Below are 21,119 nucleotides of genomic sequence, written 5' to 3'. Positions count from 1 at the left end.
TGGGTTTATTCCGCAGATAATAAAAAATAAAATAAAGGCCGGAGGGCAAGGCTTCCCGTCAGTGCCCTTCTGCAGCAGACTCACTACTAGACCCGGGAGGGCCAAGCAGGCCATGTGGGAGACATGCTGCCCAGGACCCAGGACTGGGGGCTCAGCCTCCCCAGAATCACAGCCCCTCCTGGCTGGGCAGCGTTTGAGCCCAGCCACCGCCTCTGCCCGTCACCACCAGGGGGCGCCCCTGCCCTCCCCAGCTCTCCCGAATGCTGAACCGGTACAGGAAAGGTGGCGCAGGGTGGCTGGTCGCTTTCTCCGGAGATGCTGGGGATCCCCAGGCCGCCCCAAGAAGAGACAGCAATGTCCCTGAAAACCCAAGTGCTTCCTCTAGGAAATCAGCCATCAAAGCGCAAAGCATTTCAAGGGGAGAGAGGTGGCTGTGTTTGCCTCGATGGCATTTTCAACAGTGCCTGGTTAAATACTGGGAAGCTGTGACATTAAGTCACCATGGACAGACCCGGGAGTAGATGCTGGGCCATGGTGGAGGGCTTCAAGAGGCTGGCCCTGGTGAGGGGCTCTGCAGAGGGCCCAGGGCCTGGACTCAGCTAGACTTCCCCCCACCCCGCCCCGAGGGAGCTGCCTGGGGTGGACAGTGGAGTCTGGGCAGAGGCCACAGAGGTGCCCAGGGCGGGCCAGGCTTCCCATGGTAGCCAGCCTAGTAACAGGGAGAGAAATTCATTCTAATTCTAATGTGGCAACTTGGAGCTAGCATGGTTAGTGTCCAGTCCCCCGCCAGGAAAAAGGGGGAGGGCCAGCTCTCCCCGCAGCTGGCACCCAGGAGCTGGAGCTAAATGTATGAAAAGCCAAGCATGAAACTGCCAACCGGAAGGCCAGCATGCCTGCACACACTCAGCAGCGTCCTGCCTGCCTGAGCTGGATCCCCAGGCTTAATCCTGTGCAGGCCTCAGCCACGAGCTGAGGTCAAGGCTTCAGCCGAGGCCAAAGAAGTCACTTGACCTGGGGAAGGCCTCCCCAACACCCCCCTGGCTGGCCAGGTCCCCCTCAGAGCTGGGCTGAGGTACTGTGGCAGGATGCGGAACCCCAGGGGTCTGGAGGAACCTGGCCTGCAAAGATGCCTGTGCCAATGGAGGTGCTGCTCTGTTCCTGCAGGATGTGCGGGGTTCCAGTACAGCTAAGCGGTCTGCCTGTGCAAGTGGGGGCCTCGCTCCTGCCAGCCACACATTCTAGCCAAAAAATAAAAAAGATGTGCAAGTCCCTGTGGGCCAAGCTGCCCTGGGCACGGGGTGGCCCTCCTTTGGCTGCAGGGGCGCAAGCAGGGGCACAGCCTCCTGGAAATGAGAAGGGGACCCGGCAATTCAGAGTAGAACCGAGGCAGCTTCTCCCTTCCCCCCTCTCCCCTGGGCTGGGAGGTTGGACACTTTGCAAAGCAGAAGCAAGAATTGTCAGGGCCCAGGCCTGGCCTCCACTGGAGGCCTTCCTCTGGTGAGGGCCTGGAGTCTGGGTGGCCTAGAACAATGCAGTAGGAGAGGTGGGGTGCAGCCAGGCCACACCCCGGCCACCAGGCCTGCCACAGGCAGGTCTGGATATGTCCGTGAAAGACCAAATTGGGGGCCATGCAGTGACTCAAGCAGTCCTGCCTGCCCGGGCCCACACCACAGACAGAGGAAACTGAGCCCCAAGCTCTAGGCTGGACAATGAAGACAAGGTAACAGGCTACTAGCTAGAAGCAGGACAGGGCCAGACATGGCCACTGCTGCAGAGCATCAGCAAGTACTCGGCCCCTCACCTCTCGTCCTGGCTGCCTGACTTCCCCGCTGGCAGTTCTGAACCAACCTCAGAGACATCACTCACAGTGCCTGGCCAGGAGCAGGGGTCCCCGGAGGCCTTGACCCCTTATCTGACAGAGCAGAGGAGGGACAGGACAGGAGAGGAGACCATCTGGCAGACAGTAGGGTAGAAGAGCTGGTGGGCGACTTTGATCCCTCCGCCAGGGGGAGGGGGCAGGATCCTGCTCTCCCCCCACTGCTGCAAAGGCCACCAAAGTGCCTCTTATTTGTCTTTGAAAAAAATATTCCGTGCCTCCCCACCCCTCACACAGAGAACAGGGGGGCTGGGAAGGAGGCAACAGTGCAATTAGCCATTTACACACTCCACCTTTCTCTTCTCTAAATAGCAACAGTATCTAGGGGGGAAAAAAAAGGAAAGAAAAGTTTTTGGCTTTTTGGCCACTGCAGGCCACCGTCCTCCCAAGCAAGGCAGGCAGGTGGGTCAGGATGCACACGTGTAAACCAGAGCCCCCTCCACCCCTGAGTCCTGGGAGCTTTAGGGAGGCAGCAGCAATAGTTAACAACCAATAAATAAATGATATCAATTATATATGAATATAAAAAAAAACCTCATTTTCCCCCAGGAAAAGCACAATACTGTCATCACCGAAAACAATTCTCCTCATTTTGAACCATCCTAGCCCCACTGATGGGCCTGCTGCTGAAGGATGACTGGGAGAGAGTGATAACCAGGCTGCCTTAGCTCCAGCCATCGCTGGAGGAGCCCAGGCAGAGGCAGAGTTGTCTGAGTCCCCGAGGCCTTCTCCTCAATGGTCAGAATCTTCTAGAACAGAAGGTAGTTTGGTTTTGTTTTTTTTCCTTTTAAAATATCCATTTGAAATAATAACAACAACAACAAAGCGCCCGTGTGGGAGAGCAGGAGGAAGACGGCTGCCGTGCCGTGTGTGGCGCGGCCGTGGCCTTGGTTTTGCAGAGGGCTGGAGGCTTTTCTGCTTCGGTTTGTCGCGTTTAGGACAAGCAAAGGTTGTTTAGCAATTGGAGCCGGTGGCTTCAGGCGGCAGGTAGGTACAGGGAAAGAGGGCTGGAGCCTGGAGATTCAAGGGTGACAGCTGTGGGTGGGTACGGAGAAGGGCTGGGTGGGCACAAGGATGGTTGGCTGAGGTGGGCTCATGGCATGGGGGGAGACAGTTCCCAGGCATCTGCAAGAAACGGCAAGAGGTAGGTTAAGGGTTGGCCGGAGGGGGCAGGAGCCCCCCGTGCCTGGCTACGTCATGGCTGACTGGGTGTGCCAGGCCTGGGGCTGGAACTTAGGGCCTGGGCACTGTTCCTGAGCTTTCTGCTGGTTCACGGGTGGGCTGGCTTCGGAGCACATGATAGGATTGTAGACGTGAGCCACCGGCGCCCTGTCCTGGTCAGGACTGGACTGAATCACCCAGAGACCAGCCAGGCACAGCTGGAGAGGGTGCGTGTGAGGACCTTTCCTGAGAGCACTCGTCCTCAAGGATGGTTGAATCCCTCCAGGATGGCACTTCTGGGAGATGGTGAGAGGCAGGAGGTGGAGCCTAGCAGGAGGAAGTGGGTCCCGGGGGCGGGTCCTTGGGGGTCTGTTTGCCCTGGCTCTTCCTGTAGCTCCTATTTGACTTCCTGTCTCCTATGACACGGGCAGCTCTGCTAGGCCCTGCGTTCCCCACCAGGATGGACTCTTCCTCCCTTGCTCTAGTGAGGTGCTTGCCACAGCAAGGACAAAGGCAGACAGCAAAACGGACAATCGCTAGTAGAAATGGCCAACGTTTGACACAAAGGCAGACTGGCCAGCTGCCCCGATCCGAGCCAGGTAGATCCCATCCGGCACCGAAATGGCCAGCCTTTCCCCAGAACTTCAGGAAGGAAGGGTGGAATTAAAAACTCAAAAGATGGTCTCCAGCAACACTTAATGATGTAGAAAAGAAGAGGGCTCCGGGTTCCCGAGTAAGTCAATGATATATAGCAGTAATTTATCTGTGCAGGCTGGTGCATCAGGAGCCGGAAGAGGCAAGACTAATCACCAAGATGATCTGCCACGGTGGAGGGGCCCAGCGGGGCGGGGGGAGGGGCTGTAGGAAAAGCCGGGACACACAGGTGATTCCTGGCAGGGCTGCGGGCTGGGGGTGACCTGCACCAGGGCCCAGTCACTCTGGAACACTGTCACAGCAATCACGTGACTCTGGGCTGACAAGGAGGGGACTGTGCAGCTGAGCAGCGCTCTGCATTCCACATGGAGCCCAGGACTCGGAATGGAGCTTGGTGAAGACAGAAAGCCGGATGGCCGTGTAGGAAGGGGGGGTAGGCCGGGGGGGGGTCTTTCTAGGTACTCTGTATGCACTTGTGAAAATGGGGTCGAGTGTCATCAATCCAGGAGAACACTTACTTTCAGTCAAGCCACTAGGCCAACCAAGTGTGGATCCATCAGGATGAGATCAGGGCTGGGGCTAAGGTGGGGTGGCGGGGGGGGCTCACCTAGCTGACACAGCAGTGCAAGACGAGGAGAGAGACCGAGTCTGGCTGCTTGGCAACCCTTCCTCCCAGCTCCCCACAAGCTGAGAAAACTCCCTGGGCCCCCAAAACCCGGGCACTTGGCTGACAGTCCCAGGTGAGTCTGGGGTTGCTATCCAGGCCGGGTCCCCTTCACTCACCCCAGCACCAGGCCTGCACTATACCAGCCCGTCATAGAGGGAGAGCGCCTGCACGATGGAGGGGTCCGCCTTGGAGCCTTCTTGGAACTCTTGTAGTGTCAGCTTCCCATCCGCGTTCTGTAAGCAGCAAAGTCACTGAGTGGGGCCCTAGAGCCCCAGGAGAGCACCCCGTAAGGCAGGAGGAGGGAAGAGGGAGATAGGGCAGGGGGAAGAGGGAGGCAGCGCTGAGGGGAAGAGGGAAGCAGGGTAGGGGGAAAGAGGAGGCAGGGTGAGGGGAGGAGGCAGGGAAGGGGGGAGGGAGGGAGGTGTGGGGGGTCCCTCACCATCCAGTCACCTTGGGCCTGTGACCCCCAGGGCACAACCAGGGTCTGAGGAGAGGCTGATGGGAGCCTACCCATTTCTCTGGGTACTTTTGGAGTACATTTACCACCCCCCCGGGGTGTGGCCTGGGTGGGGCTGGCCCAGCCATGCAGGTCACCAAGAGATTCAAGTGGGTCTCTTGGCGGTGGGAGCGGCTCAGGTCGGCATCCATCCCCTCCCAGGGTTCCTAGCAAGGCTGTTCAGTGGGCGCTGTGCCAGGCACATGGAGGGCCACCCTAGGGTGAGGACACGGGCCCCGGGGGTCGGAGGACCCACTCCTTGCCAGGAGCTGGCGGAGGGCTATCACTGCTTCTCGCTCTGAGCAGCTCGGCCAGCTCCCTGTGCTAATCCACCTATTTTAATTAAGGAAGTTCAGGCCTGGGGCTCAAAGCCTGTTGGGGCTCCACCTATATCCATCCAGAGTGCGTGGAAGCCCTGGGTCCTGGGGATTTCTACCCTCTAATTGAAGGCCTGTGACGCCATGTCACGCCATGTCACACGGCTGGCCTCACTACTGGGATTTCAAATGTCCATTTAAGACAGTGATTCTAGCCAGAGGCGGTAGGGCACAGGTGTGGTAGGGCACAGCTGTAATCCTTGCTGCTCCAGAGGGGGAGCTAGGCAGGTCTTGAGTTTGAGACCAGCCAGATAAAATGATCAAGACCCTATCATAAAAACAAAATGCAAATCAGTTGAAGGGGCAGAAAGGGTGCTTTGCACATGCCCCAGTATTGGCAAAACAAAGAGAAAAAGGGGTTCCCTAACCTGGGGTCCCCGAACACCAGGAAAATTGGGTCCTTCTCACTCCCCTCCTTTCAGTGGGAACCAATGTCGCTGTAAGTATTCAGCCTCAAAACTATGGGGTTTGGATCCACCACTTTGTTCTGTTCTGGAAGTGCTGGGGATTGAACCCAGGACCTTGTACACACTAGATAAGCATGTGCCACCAGTCCCCAGGCCTGGCTAGTGACCACCACTGCCAGCTATCCTTAAATGTGTTCGTGGCGAAGCTCACATGATCCTGCACCACAGATTCTTTTTTAAGAAACACAGCCAGCTCCATTCCAAAATAATTAGCCTCCTTTTGGGGGGCGGGGTAGGGGCGGCGGTACTGGGGTTTAAACTGAAGGCCTCGCCCGGCTAAGGCAGGCGCCATATCCCTGGAGCCACGCCTCCAGTCCCTTTTTGCACTGGTTACTTCGGAAGTCGGGACTGGCTTTCTGCCCTGGCTGGCCCGGGGACACCACCATGTGCTACCCTTGGCTGAGATGGAGTCTTGTGAATTTCTACGCCTGGGGTGGCCTCGAACTATGACTCCCCGCATCTCTGCCTCCAAGTAGCTGGGACTACAGGCTTGAGCCAATGCTCCCAGCTTTCCTCTCTGCAATGAAAGCCACTGTTGTGAGGTGTCTGTACCTTTCTCCAGACTGGGCAAGAGTCAGGCTGGGTGGACTCTCTGAGGAACCTAGGCCGGGATGGAAGTCGCTCCTGACACCAGGCTGACTGGCAGCCTGCTTGGGTCAGGTCCAGGACAGGAGGCGACGGGGGTTGCTGTCCCCCCCCATGGCTCCTCCCCATCCAGGACCAGCCTCCGGCCTCACCTTATCCATCATGGCGAAGATCCGATCCACCCTCTTCTCTGGTGTGTTCTCCTCCTCAGGAAGCTCCACGGTGTTTCCCTGCCAGGGACAAGGGAGCTGGGCCCGAGCTCTGGCCATGGGGCCTCGGCCCCCACACCGTACCCACTACTCTACCAGGGTCACACCATGCACCACCCTCCTCTCTACCCAGCCACCTGGCCCCCAGTGCCCCTGGGCAGGGCAGGACGGGCCGGCAGGGCCCCCACGCCTGCTGCCACGCTCACCACCATCTGGTAAATGGCATCCACGATGTCCAGCATCTCGTTCCTGGTGATGTAGCCATCGTTGTCCAAGTCATAGAGCTTGAAGGCCCCTGTGGTCAGTCAACAGCGAGTGACCCTGCCCCGTGGCGCCCAAGCTTTGCTCCCCACCCTTCAACTGGAAGTGACAGTCCACTTGCACACACCAGTGCAACCCAGTAACAAATCAAATAAAGACAAGGTCAGGAAGCCCCTGTGGTAGTGCATGCTGGTAATCCCAGCGTTCTGAATGCCCACAGAAGGAGAACCTGAGGGGCTAGGCCAGCCTTGGCTATAAGGTGAGACCCTTTCAAAAGTAAGAAGAATACAAAATAGCCGGGTCGGCCGGGAGTTTGGCCTAATGGTTAAAGTGCTTGCCTAGCATGCACGAAGACCAGAGTTCCATTCTTGGTACCACATACATAGAAAAAGCCGGAAGTGGTGCTGAGGCTCAAGTGGTAGAGCTCTAGCCTTGAGAAAGTCCAAGGACAGTGCTCAGGCCCTGAGCTCAAGCCTAAGACTGGCAAAAAATAAAAAAATAAATAAAAAAAAATAGCCAGGTGCCAGTGGCTCACACCTGTAATCTGGTTACTCAGGAGGCGGAGATCTGAGGATTGTGGTCCAAAGCCAGTCAAGGCAGGAAAGTCTGTGAGAGTCTTATCTCCAATGAACCACCAGGAAACTCAAAACGATGATGTGGTTCAAGTAGTAGAGCAGGAGCCCTGCACTGAAGACTCAGGGGCAGTGCCCAGGCCCAGAGTTCAAGCCCCATGACCGACAAAAAAAAAAAGGAACAGAAAATAGACTTAAAAACACCAAACCCAAAACACGGGCTAGAGAGAAGCAGCTGTGATGGCGCTTGCCTAGCATGTAAATAGCTATGAGCCAGTCAGGCACGGGTGGCTCAGGACTGTAATCCTAGCCACTTAGGAGGGTGAGATGAGAGGACTGCGGTTCAAGACCAGCTTGAAGAAAAAATAAGCAAAAAAGTCTGTGAAACTCTTTATCTCCAATTAGCCACCAAAAAGCCAGAATCAGAGCTGTGGTTCAAGTGGTGGAGCACTAACCTTGATTGAAAAAGCCAAGTAAGGGAGCTTGGCCTAGTGGTAGAGTGCTTGCCTAGCATGCACGAAGACTGGGGTTCACTTCCTCGGTACCACAGACATAGAAAAAGCCAGAAGGCCCAAGGGGTAGTGCCTTAGCCTTGAGAAAGCCCAACGACAGGGTTCAGGCCCTGAGTTCAAGCCCCAGGTCTGACAAAACAAAAAGCCAAACAAGAGCATGAGTCTGTGAGTTCAAGCCTTCAGTACTGGCACATTAAAACAAAAAAACAAAAAAAGAGGGATCCGACACAGAGCAGATCTGTGCTCTCCAGTGGTCCGGCCTCTGTGGCTCTGCCCCACGTCCACATCACCCGAATGCTGCTATGGCCCCACTGTCCCGTCCTCTTCCCTGTCTTGGTCCACCGGCCCACCCAGCCACCGAGGAAGCCTGCGCCCCCGGGTGCTGTCTGCCCTCCCACACGCTGGGCCAACCAGACCTCCACGGCCAGTGCTGGCCAACGAGAGGGCCCGGGCGGGACTTACACCGCAGCTTCTCGTCCAGGGTCCCCCGAGAGGTCACCGACAGCGCCTGGATGAACTCGGAGAACTCAATCCTCCCGTCCTGAGGAGACAGGGCAGGGAGGCCGCGCTGGGACCTGGTCCAGCTGGGCCTTGAAGGGGGCAGTGGCTGGCAGCTGGCCCAGGCAGGAAAGGGGACATGTGAAGGGGAGGGGAGGCTGGGGAAGGGGAGGACTGGGCAGGAGGCACAGGAAGGAGAGGTGAGAGGCAGAGACCACCTCTGCTGGGGAAAGAGGCAGAGCTTGCCACCCCTGGAGCTGAAGGCTGGGGCCTCTGCAGAGAGATGTTGGTTACAGCGGGGGGAAAGAAACTTAGGCTTAGGGAAAAGAGAGTGGAGGAGTGGGGTGTCCAGATTGAGGGTGATGGGGAGAAAGTTAGGGGTGAAGACAGCAGAAGCTGCTGGAGAGCCCCAGATCTGGGAATAAGGGCGCGAGCAAGGAGCTCCTCAGAGATGAGGTCACAGGCCTGGGTGGAGCGGTACTCTAGGGCTCAGCCGTCCCCCCAGCACACAGGCTGCACTGGAGCATGGCAGCGGGCCAGCCCTGAAACCGTGCTCATCTGCTAGGCGCCTCGGTGCCTTATGCTTCGCATCCTGGCTGGCTCAGGAGGCTGAGACCTGAGGATCACCACTCAAAGCCAGCCCACCCACGAGACTCCTACATCCAGTGAGCCACCAGAGGAGCTGCGAGTGGAGCTGTGGCTCGAGTACTAGAGAGCCAGCCTGGAGCTTCAAAAGCAGCTCAGGGACAGAGCCCAGGCCTTGAATTCAAGCCCCAGCACTGGATGGGGGGGTGGGGAGAGAAGGGACGAAGGGAAAGAGGGAAGGAAGGAAAGAGAAAACAAAGCCAGCCCTGGGGTAACTCAGGTGGGACGGGCTCTGCAGCTCTCCCGCATGGGGTACGGGTAAAAGCACCACCCAGGGGTAGACACCCCCAGAGTGAATGAGGCACCTCACGTATGTGTCCTGGTGTGCCATGTATGCGGATCTTGCAGGCACTTGCCTTGCAAACTGAAAGATAACCCGTGTGTGTGCGTGGCATGCGTGGGTCCTGGGCACAAGCGGTGTTCAGACTCCCTGGTCTCTCACCTTATTTTCATCAAAGACGTTGAAAACAAAGGTGGCGAACTTGGTGGGGTCCCCGAACGGGAAGAACTGCTTGTAGATCTTCTGGAAGCCTGCGGCGTCCAGCTGCCCGCTGGGGCAGTCCTTGATGAAGCCCTTGTACCTGGGGCGGGCAGAGGGGCCGTCACCACCGTCACCCACCCACTGGGAACCCCTGATGAAAAGCCCAGCGGGATGGAGGCTCACACCCAGTGTCGCCTGTCACAGGCGCTGTGGCCTGGGCAACTGCCCTCACCTCCGGAAGCTTTGGCTGCATAAGGGGATCCTAGCCAGCAGAGGAAGCTACCAAGCCCTGTCCCCTGGTTCCTACTTATCATCCCAGCTCCTCAACTGGCTGAGATCTGAGGACTGCAGCTCCAAGCCAGCCTGGGGCAGGAGTCCATGAGACGCTTATCTCCAATTGGCCAGAAAAACAAAAACAAAAACAAAACCAGAAGTGGAGCTGTGGCTCAACAAAAGCTGAGGGACAGTGTTGAGGCCAGGTGTTCAAGCCCCAGGACCACAGAAAAATAACCAACACCCCACCAGATTGGAGTCAGTCCTTGAGATGGATGGGGGAGGGGAGGGTCCCCTGAAGCTGTACTCTTGAAAAAAGCCAGGCCCTCTCCACCCCCCCCCCCAGTACCTCAGCTGTGTAGCGGGGGGTGGGGGGGAGGCTTAGCCTCTCTGAGCTCTAGGTTCTGCATCTGCAAAAAGCAAGGCTGTCTAACCCCAGCTTGTTGGAAAGGGGTGACACAGTGCCCCTAACCCCAGGGTGGGAAGTTTACACCCAGACACAGGCAGGGGGCACAGCTGAGGCCACTGTCCTGCTTCAGGATTTCTCTGAATGGCGTGGGGCTAGTGGGGAGAGCGCTGTCCCCTTCTTGCCTGTCTCTGCATCCCTGGAGCCAAAGCCTCCCAGGGGCAACTTTTTAGCCCCTCCACTGGATTCTGCACGCCAAGTGGAAGGCCCAGGCACTTTTGGGCCGCTCTCCCCCCAGTGTCTAAAGCTGTCAGTGGGCACTGGCCGCTCACCTCTTCTCCCAACACCCCAGCCGTGCCAGCCCAGTGCACCCCCCCGAAGCTCCATGCACTGTCTCCCTCCATCCCTGATGCCCCAGCCCAGGAGCCAGCTCTGGCCACAGCAGGTGCCCCTCCCCTACACAGGCCAATGCCAGTGACCTCTCCTCTGAGGCTGTCCCCACACAGCCTGGGGCTCAGTCACCCTTCAGCCCAGCCTCGAGGTGCTCACAGAACCCCATCTTCTGGGCTTTGTGTCCCTCCATGCCAAGCATAATTTGCCAGCTGCTCTGCCCGCAGAAGGCAGGAAATAGCTGCTGGCTGGATAGACGCCGATGCCTAAGGCGGCTGCCTGAGCACAGGGCCAGGAGGGGCTGAGACCGCGCTGCTTCTTATCCACCTGCCATGATGTCCAGAGCCCCATGCTGTCCAGGCCTGGAGCAGCCTCTTCTCCCTTCCCTCACCTCCTGCAGCCTTGCAGCTTCCCCTGAGCACAATACCAGCAGGTCTGAGCCCCGCAAAACCCTGAGCCATGGCAGAGGAGCAAGCACACACACAGAAGTACACACAGACAGTTGTCGCATCGTATAAAGTTTTGAAGAAGAAAATTTTATAAAAATTTAAAAAATGTTTACAGATATACATGTGCATGCACACAGGTTTATCTGTGCACACAGACCCCAGAGCTGTGTGACCCAAGCAAGCTGCGACACCTCTCTGAGCTCACTCTCTGTGCCCCATGCGGACAAGGTCTGCATGGGTGGTGTGGGGTGCTGCTGTCAGCACCGCAGTGCACCTGCTGCAGGGGAGCGGGGGGAAGGGGGTCGCCTCCGCACCACGTGTGCGGGGGAAGGTCCAGCTGGACCCGGCATCCACCCACAGCTTCTGCTGCAATGCTGCCACGAGATTTGGTTGCCACACAAATAATAAAGCAATTGAGACAACCAGGACAATGGAAAACACAAGAGGGAAACAAGTCCCTGCAACCCCTGACCCGCCCCACACCCTTCCCCGAACTCTGCCTCTGGCCTCTCACAGAGCCCTGAGCTGCACCTGTGATGCCCGCTGCTCTCTAGGGAGGATGAAGCCCCCAGCACCCCCAGGCCAGAAGTCACCAGGACACAGGTTCAGGGGCCTGGGCCGCAGCTCCAACTGGAGACTGGAGCGGAGGCCTGAGATAGGGAGCAACAGAGACCGTGGCTCTGAGGCAAGATGGCCTTGGCCTGGATGAGGGCAGCTGGTGACTGAGAAGAGGGTGAGGTCGGAGGCCTGGGGCACCTGAGGACCACGCAGCAGCTGGGCCCATCCTGAATGTAGTGGGAGGCCATGAAGAAGCCACAAAACGTGAGCATCCTGCCCAGCTCCATCCCAAAGGGCTGAGGGGAACAAGACACAGGGAGCCCTGGAGGCAGGGGGCACAGCCCCTGGAGACCACACATGGCTCAGGCCAGGGCGCCAAGAGCCATTGTCCTTGCCCAGGACCGAGGTGGTAAATGTGAGTCGAGGAGGGGTGGGCACAGAAGAGGAGTTGCCACGTGTGGTAAAGGAGAGGAAGTGCGGAGGGAGGGGAAAAAGACAAAGCAGGGCACAGTGGCTCATGCTTGTAATCCTAGCTACTCAGGAGACTGAGATCTGAAGATCAAGGTTCAAGGCCGGCCCAGGGGAAAATGTCATGGGACCCAAACTCAATAGAAATGGCTGGTTACGGGATCACTCCTGCGATCCCAGGAATAAAGGGGACTGCAGTCCCAGCTGGTTGGGGGCAGTGAGGGGATCTTATTGTAAAAATAATAAAAGGAAAAAAGGATGTACTCAGAGTGGAGCTACTGCCTCGCGAGTTTGGGGTCCTGAGTTCAAATGCTAGTACTGGAGAGAAGGGCAGGGGAGAGAGGGAGGGAGAAGAAACAGAGACAGAGAGACAGAGACAGAGGAGGACCAGGGACTTGTCGGTGGGAACACCCGCCCTCTGGTTTTCCCCCTCAGAGCCCTGGCAGCTCTGGCAGCCAGCTCAGACCCTTCACTCCACCTCTAGCACAGGCAGGTAACCACCGCCAGTGCTCTGGGGTTTGCCCAGAACAGTCTATAAGGGCACAGACTTCCTGGGCAAAGCTCAGGGAGATAGTGAGGTCTGGCATCTAGTAACAGTTTTGTGGGACAGTTTTTTTGTTGTTGTTACAAAATGGCTTAAGCTCAGGTCAGAAAAGAAGCTTATTTTGTGTGGCAGCAATTCCAGTGACGACCAGAGCACTAATCAGAGTGCCCAGTCAGCAACGTGTTATTGATATCTGCCAAGGACCCAGAAGGGGAGAGTGGCAAAGTGAGGGTCCCTGGGCCTCAGCCTGTCCCGACTATCCCAACAGAGCGGACAGATGTGAGGTCAACTTTGTCTCCTACTCTCAAAGGTGCTACCAAACGAAAGAAAGCATATTTACTGGAACTTTCTGGAGGAAAAGTGCTTTTGGGAAAGCACCATCTTGGTAGAGAGAGAGTGTCACAGGGCTGGGGGGGGGGGGGTCCAGTCCCTGGAGCCTCCCTGGCATCCCCACCTCCCGGGCCTGGTCCTTGGCTCCAGGTTGAGTCCTCTGGCCTACTGAGGCTCAAATGTCAGCATTGTCCAGAAGTCCCTGGGTCTCCTCCCCAGGTGAAGGTAGGGGGCCTGGGGCAGGGGCTCAGGAGATGCCAGCTAGGTCTCTTCCCTGGAGGCTGAGAGGGAGGGCCTGCCCAGCCCCCACCAGGGCCTGCACTTCCTGGGGCAAGCTCCCCCAATTCCTTGGCCCTAGACCCTGACCTCACAGCCCTCAGGGAAAAGCTGAGAGGATCCTGCCCAGGGCAATGGGTGGGGCCTCCAAGGGGCCTCCCCGACCCCCTTCTTCCTCTGCCTCCTCTAGGCAGCCTCCACATTGCCCCCTCTTCCAGGCAGCTTCCCCACTGAACTCCCCCCCCAAGCTTAGCTCCCTAGCCTGGGGCCTCCCTGCCTGTCTGTTCCCAGCCCAGGAGCAGGGATCATCCCTGTGCCTCAGTCTCAGGGCTGGACACAGCCACGTCCACCCAGGGCGTCCTTATAGGGACACGGAGACAATCAAGGCACAGCCTGGGCTGGGGTCTGGAGGCCGGGAGGGATGGAAGTGAGATCCAGGAGGCACAGGGTTCTGATGGCTGGGAGCAGGGCAAAGGGCAGAGGGGGCTGGCTGTGGGATGGAGGGGTCAGCAGAGCTGGACTTGAGAGGGGGAGTCATGACCACATAATCATGCCAGGGTGAAGACTTCACCCCACGTCCATGGAAGGCCTGGGCAGACGCCTGGCCTTTCGAGGCTTCACTGTACAGAATCCACTGGTGGCCATGACACGGGGTGGGGAGGGGGGTGAGATCCACACAGAGCAGGGACCCGGGTAAACAGCCTGGAGGAGGTGGCTGGGGCCCAGCCTTGGCATGGAAGAGCCCAGACAGCTCAGGAAGGAAGCGGGGAAGAGGTGCAAAGGTGAGGGCTCCGTATTTCTGGACAACTCCTCTGGAGAGGGTGGGGAAGGAGGAAATGTGGCAGAGGCAGGCAGGTCCTGGGATGGGGAGGCGGGGGGAGGGGCTGGCCTCCACATCCCTGCTAGGCTTCAGCCAGCTCGTTAGAACCCTGGGCCCCAGAGCCCCAGCAAGGGCAGTAGAGCTTGGCAGGCCAGCTCCAGCTCTGCCGAGAAGGAGGCCTCACTCCTTCTTCCCCAGCCCTGGTCACCCTACAGAGAAGCCTTGCCATCCTCTCCACCTGCACAGTGGCAGACATGATGCCATCTCCACACCAAGGCTCAGGGTAGACGTCACTCATCCATTACAGACCTCACTAATCCCTCCTGTTTCCATTGCTTCAAGACATGCACCACAGACTCAGTCCTTAACACACACGGCATCCAGGCAGCACTGAAGACTGTGCAGAGCCGGCATTAAGTGGAACCCTACATGCCACCTTTAATCTAGGGTGGTCATTGTGGAGAAGGGGTAAATGAGGGCTGGGTGGGGTGGCTCACGCCTGTAATAATCCTAGTTACTCAGGAGGCTGAGAGCTGAAGATTGAGGAGGTGTGGAGCCAGTCTGGGCAGACAAACCCACACGATTCTTATCCCAATCAGCAAAAAGCTAGAAATAGAGGTGTGGCTCATGTGGTAGAACACCAGCCTTAGAGCAAGAAAAGGAAGAGCACAAGAGCTCAAATACCAGCCTTAGCAGGAAAAAATATAAAAGAATGAGTGAGCTGGGAGAGACTGCGCAAGGCCACAGAGTGACTTAGTGACAATGCTGCCCGCTGAACCTCCACTGCACGGGCCCAGGAGGGCAGAGGATGCAGCCGCTGTGGGTGCTGTGGGTGCTGTCTCCAGGGCCCTGGGCTGTGCTGCCTGTCCGCCCATGCCCAGGGTGGGGAACAGCCACTACTCACCACTGCTGCACCTCCTTCTCGGTGACTGCAAGAGAAAAGACAGGTAGTGTTTAGTGGGCAGCCGGGGTGGGGGGTTACAGACTTCCTGGGGTCTCTCCTCCCCCTCCACCAGGTACCAATCTGCAAAAAGTGGAGCCTGGTCAAGTCTCAGCCCGACTCTCTACCCAGATGCCCTGGCAGAGCATGGCATTGTCCCATCTCACCAATATGCACTATGCTGCAGGTGCAAGTGACCCCAAAACATACTGGTACACTTAGGGGTTCACTTTCTAGGAAGCCAACACAGTAAGCACATGCCTTCCCAGCCCCCATCTCTGGAGCAGGGCTGGGAAGCAGCCTCTAGTCCCAGTGGCCTCTCCAGTCCCTTTGGGGGACAAGCTCTGCCCTGCACAGGACGTAGAAGGAGCCACAGAGAAGCAGAAACAAATGAGTTGTGAAAATGGCAGAAGCTGGAGCCAGGCCCCCCCAGCCTCCTTCACAGAACCATGAACCAGACAGAATGTCCTTTCTGAAAAGTTCTCAATCAGTTCAAGTGGGGATCAAAACAAGTCAAGTCACTGACTGAGGACATCAAACCATGTCCAAGGCCTCACTCTCCCCACCTACATGACCTCAAGGGAACGCCGTGCATGCCCTCTGCCTCTGTTTCCCCATCTGCCAGTCAGGCCTATGATAGTACCTGCCACAGAGAGTTGTCCTGGAAACAGACCTAACTGGTATGGAAGGTTCTTAAACTCCAGTAAAGCCAGAGGATGGAGCGAGCTCAACAAAGCTTTGTGGGGTGAAGGAATACATGGGTGGCTGGGTGGATGGATGGGTGGCTGGGTGGATGGGTGGATGGGTGGATGGATGGATGGATGGATGGATGGATGGATGGATGGATGGGTGGATGGATGGATGGATGGGTGGATGGGTGGATGGGTGGATGGGTGGATGGATGAATAGCAAAGTGGCATGAAGTAGAGGTCAGGTAGAAAAATCTGGAATCTCTTCCCAGAGAACAGAAGGATGGAATGGGGGCACTGCTCAGACTTAGGGACTTTACAGAAACCTCTCAAAGCAAGCTATTAGCCACTACCAAATACCAAGCCTTACTGCCAGCCAGGTCTGTGCCCAGGGTGGCTAATGTGCTTTGGCTCAGCTGACCCAGGAAGACAGTATTACTCTGCCCTAGCTCCAAATGGAGAATCTGAGGCCCAGGAGGCTAGGAAGCAGCAGAAGGGGGGCATCAGAATTCAGGTCTGGGGATTAGAGCCTTTGGTCAAGCTCCCGGAGACCTGGGCCCCACTCCTGTCCCCAGCTAGGGGAGTGACAGGAGTGGTCCCAGCTTCCTGGAATGCCAGACATGCTGTAAAAGAATGCAGACTTTCGGGGCCGGGAGTTTGGCCTAGTGGTTAAAGTGCTTGCCTAGCATGCATGAAGACCCGGGTTCGATTCCTCGGTACCACATACATAGAAAAAAGCCGAAAATGGTGCTGAGGCTCAAGTAGTAGAGCTCTAGCCTTGATAAAGTCCAAGGACAGTGCTCAGGCCCTGAGCTCAAGCCCAGGACTGGCAAAAAAAAAAAAAAAGAATGCAGACTTTCAAGAGAAGGTTCTGGCAACAAAACCAAAGACCCCCATACCCCAAAATGTACTCCAAAGGGCCCTGGATAAGGAAGTGAGATGGGGTGGTTTCCCCCAGCTGGGCTGCGCTGAGCCAGCTCTGGGAACAGACTTGCACCTGGCTGAGTTGGTGAGCAAGAATTAACCCCTCAGGACCCAGCCCCAGCCTGCACTGCCTGTGCGTATACAGCCTCAGAGCGTATGGTGTGTGTGCCCGGAAAATGAGCCTGTGGCCTCAGTTTCACGAGAATCCCAGGGTAGGAGGAAACTGAGGCTCAGACAGGTCTGCTTTCATTGTGTCTGGGGAGTTGGGGCACCAGGGGATGCCAGGCCCAGGATGGGTACCTTGGAGAGCCCCCCTCCCTCGCACCCACTTCCAGGGAGGCAAGGAGCAGTGTGACCTCATGTGCCCTTGGCAAAGGGTGGCATCACGGTACTTACAGCAAGAGCTGAGTGGCAAGAGCCAGTGTGGCTGTTCAATGTGGACCTTAGGCTGGACTCACTGGGCCAGCGAGGGGCCCCTGGGAAGCCCCATCTCAAAGTCCCAACCTCCAACTGGCTGGGCCTCCCCCCCACAACCTCCCCTGGCTGAACCTCCCCTCCACCCTCCCGCAACCTCCCCTGTCTGGACCGCACCCCAAAAAAGACTCCAGCAGCCTTCACCAGGGCCTCCCTGTCTTCCCTCCTCCACCAGGCCCTCAGAAGCCATGAGAGGGGGAGAGGGGACACTGCTGGATGCCACCCCTTAGAACTGTGCCCCCAAATACTAGCAAGCAGGCACGGGCCCCAGAGAAGTGAGTGGGGTGTGTAAGTTAAGCCCTGCCCTGGCCAGTCACCCCAACTTCCAGGAGCCTTGGAGTGGCTTCGAGGAAAACAGGTGGGGGGACTCTGGAGTCCTGGCCCTCTGCCCTGGGCCTTCTGCCAGACAAGGGCAGGTGAGCTGTTTCCAACCTGGCCCCTGCTACCAGCCGCCATCCCAAGCCGGAGAGGATGAGCCCAGGGGAGCCAGGGAGACAGCCTGAAAACCCATCCAAGGTCACCGCCCTGGCCTCAGTGTTGGCCATGCTCACTGTCTGTGAGATCCAGCCCATCTACTTGTCTAAGTCTCCGTGTGTGTGTGTGTGTGTGCGCGCGCACGCGCTCACGTGCACACATTTGCATGTGTGACATACATGTGCCAATGCTGGGGCTTAACTGGGGGCCTGGATGCTGTCCCTGAGCTTTTTTGCTCAAGGCCAGTGCTCTACCACTTGAGCCAGAGCTCTAGTTCTGGCTTTTTGGTGGTTAGTTGGAGATAAGAGCCTTACAATTTCCAGCCCTGGATGGCTTTGAACTGTGACCCTCAGATCCAGCTCTTGTGTAGCTAGAATGATAAGCATGAGCCACCAGGGCTGGGCCCTGAGGACTTTTTGTGGCAGCTGCTGTTTTTATTACTTCCTGGTCTAGCTTCAGACCCCCCCCACCCTCCCCACACACACAGAGCTCCAAATAAGTCAGGAGCCAGTGGTTCAAGCCCGTAATCCTAACTACTCAGGAGGCTGAGATCTGAGGATCTAGATTTAAGGTCGAGCTGGGAGAGAAGTTCTGTAAGACTCTATCTCCAACTAACCAGCCAAATGCAGGGTTGGAGGCATAGAAACAGGCAGCGGCCCAGAGCAGTGGGGGCCTCTGGGATCTGCCCTGGTGGCCTACAGGGTCTCTGGCAGCCCTGCAGTGCCCAGGGCCGCCACCCACCCCAGCAGCTCCTCTTCTTCTCCACATAGCTCCTGTCTGCCAGGAGCGAACATGAGAGCTGGTCCCAGGAGCCCAGGATAAATGTTGAGTCTGCTTTTCATTTCCCTAAAGCAAAATACCTCTCGTGATTGAAGCTCAGCTCAAGCACAGTGGAGCAGACAGGGGGGCTGGCAGCCCTAGGAGGAGCCGGCTGCAGCATGGAATGTGGGGATGGGCTGCCAGCATTCCTGGGTCCCAGCCAGGCCCAGCTTCACTGCCTCCCCTCTCCCCATTCACAAGAGGGCCTCAGGGGCAGAAACACTGGAGGAGAATGCAGGGGTCTTGGGGCCTGGCCAGCAGTGGTCCTTCTTATTAACTGGGGTCCTTTGTATTCCCAAGCCTTTAGTCACTGCCTGTCCTCCCTCCAGAGGCCTTTTGGCCTCCACCAGCCTCAGTCTCCCATGCTAGGCCTCCTCTGAGAGCCCGGGCTCTGAGATAGCCCCAGAGGTCCCCATCCCAGCTCAGCCCCTCATCCTGCCCTACCCACCCCCACCCCAGCCACAAACGAACCCCACTCTCCAGGCTACCTGCAAAACACAGAGGATCTGTCCACCACTGGCCTCACCCCACCTCACTGCCCACAGCAGTCCACTTCTCTGCTGTGGGTCCTTGGAGCCCCAAGACTCAAGGAAGCCAGCCTCACACCCCGACGGCATCCCTGCAGCCTCACCCCTGCTCCCCTCAGCACAGCAGCAGCAGCACAGCTTCCCAGAGAAGGGTCCCCTGTATCCCAGGTCTGTACCCCCTCAACCCCTACGGAGGCCCCTGGGCAGTGACAGCAGTGGTAGTCTCCCATGGGGCCTGGGCCTCAGTTTCCCCATCCATGAATGGAAGCGACTCTCCCACTGGGAGCTGATAGGAAGCAGACAGAGCACAGCACAGGGAGGCAAGGCAGGCAGAGAGAGTTGGCACTCAGTGCCAGCATACTCTGGGGGGCCACCAGGCCACGCCTGACATCATCTCCCCTCTCCCTACTGGGCTTCCAGAAGGCCCCGAAGCCTCATGATTGTTTGAGATATTCCAGTCACCTCCTGCCAGAGGGACAGGACCCCCAACAGGCCCAAACTCAGGAAAAGCAAGGGGCGGTGGATCCAGGCCCAGGCCTGCAGAGACATCAGGTGACCTGGGCCCAGGCAGCTGCCTGCCATCTGGAGCGCAGAGGACATGACAGCACACGCAGAAGCAGAGCGCCTGGCATGAAGCAGTGGGCACACAATGTGAGGATGATCACAAATATGCACCAGACCCCCTCCACCCCTCCTTCCCGGTTCCTTTTTGGTGCTACAGCGAGGCTGGCCCTGCCCGAAGGGCCAGGACCCCGTCTGCGGGGCTGGGCTCCATCTGGGCCCCTTCGCCCCTCAGCCTCCTCCCGACTCCCTTCCCCCGCAGGAGCAGCAGAGGCCCAGCCTCCTTGGCAAGCACTCCTTTCCACCCACGTGTGCTGTGCCAGCCAGGCAGCCCGGTGCTGGGCACAGAGCAGTCAACAGGAAAGATGAGGTGGGCCTGCCAGCCTCCTCCCGCTGCACCCTCTGCGCACCCGCCCACGGCTGCTTGTATGGCTGAGGCAGCCACAAGCCCGTCCCCCCATTGGGACCCTACATGGTCAGGGGGTGCAGGCTGGTGCTGTGTTCCGAAGTGCCAGGCTCGGCAGAAGACCCCAAGCCCAGCCACTCAGCTGAGCAGGCTCTGATCTGGCACAGCCCTGGCCCCACTCGTGCCCCCTGACACACAGAATCCAGGGGCCTCCCTCAAGGTCCTGGCAGCTTGTGTCGCCAAGCTAAGAGAGTCCCGGGCACCCGGGCAGCAGGACAGTGACTGAACCCCTGAATAGGTGCCCCAGGACTGGGGGTTCGCTCCTAAGGCCTGATTGTAGAAATGGTGCAGGTGTCCTTGCTGGGAGGCCTAAGGGCTGAGCCAGCTCTGTCTTGGCTCCCGTGCCTGCCCTCTGCCACTCTAAGCTCTGGACTGGCAAAGCAAACTACACTGTCTCCACACCAAGGCACAGACCAGGTACCCACCACCCTGTCAATGTGTCCTCACCACCCAGCTGGGCACACCCCATCTTTCCTGGAGTCAGAAGGAGGTACATGGAGGTGGGGTAGGGAGAACAGTCCAGCTGGACCCTGGCATGCTGCCCTTTCATGCTGGTGTCAGTAGTGGTGCCAATGAAATGCCAGGCTCTTGCTGCCTTCTGGCTGGGACATGCAGCTGTCAGGGTTGAGGTGGGGTTAGCAGATGCTAAGGCAGGAAGCTCCCAGCTCCCAGTCACTCAAATCCCAAATCCAGTCCTGTTTCTCTCTTGGCTCCTTGGAGCCTTCCAAGCCCCAGGCTCCTCTGGCTGAGCCATCCTGGCTGGCCAGGCTGTGGGGAGAGGCTCATTCCATGATGAGGTGAGGCTGACCTCAACCCCAGTCAGTGGGAAGCCCTGGGGGTCAGAGGTCATGCTCAGCCAGGTAGCCCAGTCAGGCTCAAAGGATTCAGCTGGAGATTGGGCCTCCGAGCACCCCCAGACTGGTAGGAACTTGCTGAGTTCCTGTCACATCCCAGACATCAGAATGGATGAGACTTGGGGTACATGGTACAACAGGGCCATCAGAACAACCCAGTTCTAGAGGCTCACGCCTATAATCCTGGCTACTCAGGAGGCTGAGGTCTGCGGACAGCGGTTCAAAGCCAGCCTAGATAGGAAACTCCATGAGACTCTTACCTTTTTTTTAATTTTTGGTCAGTCATGGGGCTTGAACTCTGGGCCTCTTCAGCTCAAGGCTACCCCCCTACCCTTGAGCCATAGCCCCACTTCCAATTTTCTAGTGGCTAATTGGAGATAAGAGTCTCATCTTCTTTAGTACCCGGGCTGGCTTTG

At 57.8% G+C, this 21,119-nt stretch overlaps 1 protein-coding gene across 1 annotated transcript in view; it reads right to left on the bottom strand.

The window, feature by feature from the left end:
- Positions 1 to 2,181: 2,181 nt before the first annotated feature.
- Ncs1 (neuronal calcium sensor 1) overlaps positions 2,182 to 21,119 on the bottom strand; it is a 33,832-nt gene continuing 14,894 nt past the window's right edge. Inside the window, exons 2-8 of the mRNA XM_090330817.1 lie at positions 14,880 to 14,904; positions 9,423 to 9,561; positions 8,300 to 8,378; positions 6,699 to 6,787; positions 6,436 to 6,513; positions 4,475 to 4,591; positions 2,182 to 3,001 (exon numbers count right to left, since the gene is read on the bottom strand). Coding sequence (XP_090186943.1) covers positions 4,493 to 4,591; positions 6,436 to 6,513; positions 6,699 to 6,787; positions 8,300 to 8,378; positions 9,423 to 9,561; positions 14,880 to 14,904 — 509 coding nt within the window. The 3' untranslated portion in view covers positions 2,182 to 3,001; positions 4,475 to 4,492. The remainder of the gene's footprint in view (positions 3,002 to 4,474; positions 4,592 to 6,435; positions 6,514 to 6,698; positions 6,788 to 8,299; positions 8,379 to 9,422; positions 9,562 to 14,879; positions 14,905 to 21,119) is intronic.

The sequence above is a fragment of the Megascapheus bottae genome, chromosome 3 (assembly GCF_031878675.1).
Source record: "Megascapheus bottae isolate mThoBot1 chromosome 3, mThoBot2.hap1, whole genome shotgun sequence".
Lineage (NCBI taxonomy): Eukaryota > Metazoa > Chordata > Mammalia > Rodentia > Geomyidae > Megascapheus > Megascapheus bottae.
This window is presented reverse-complemented; position numbering and strand designations above follow the sequence as displayed.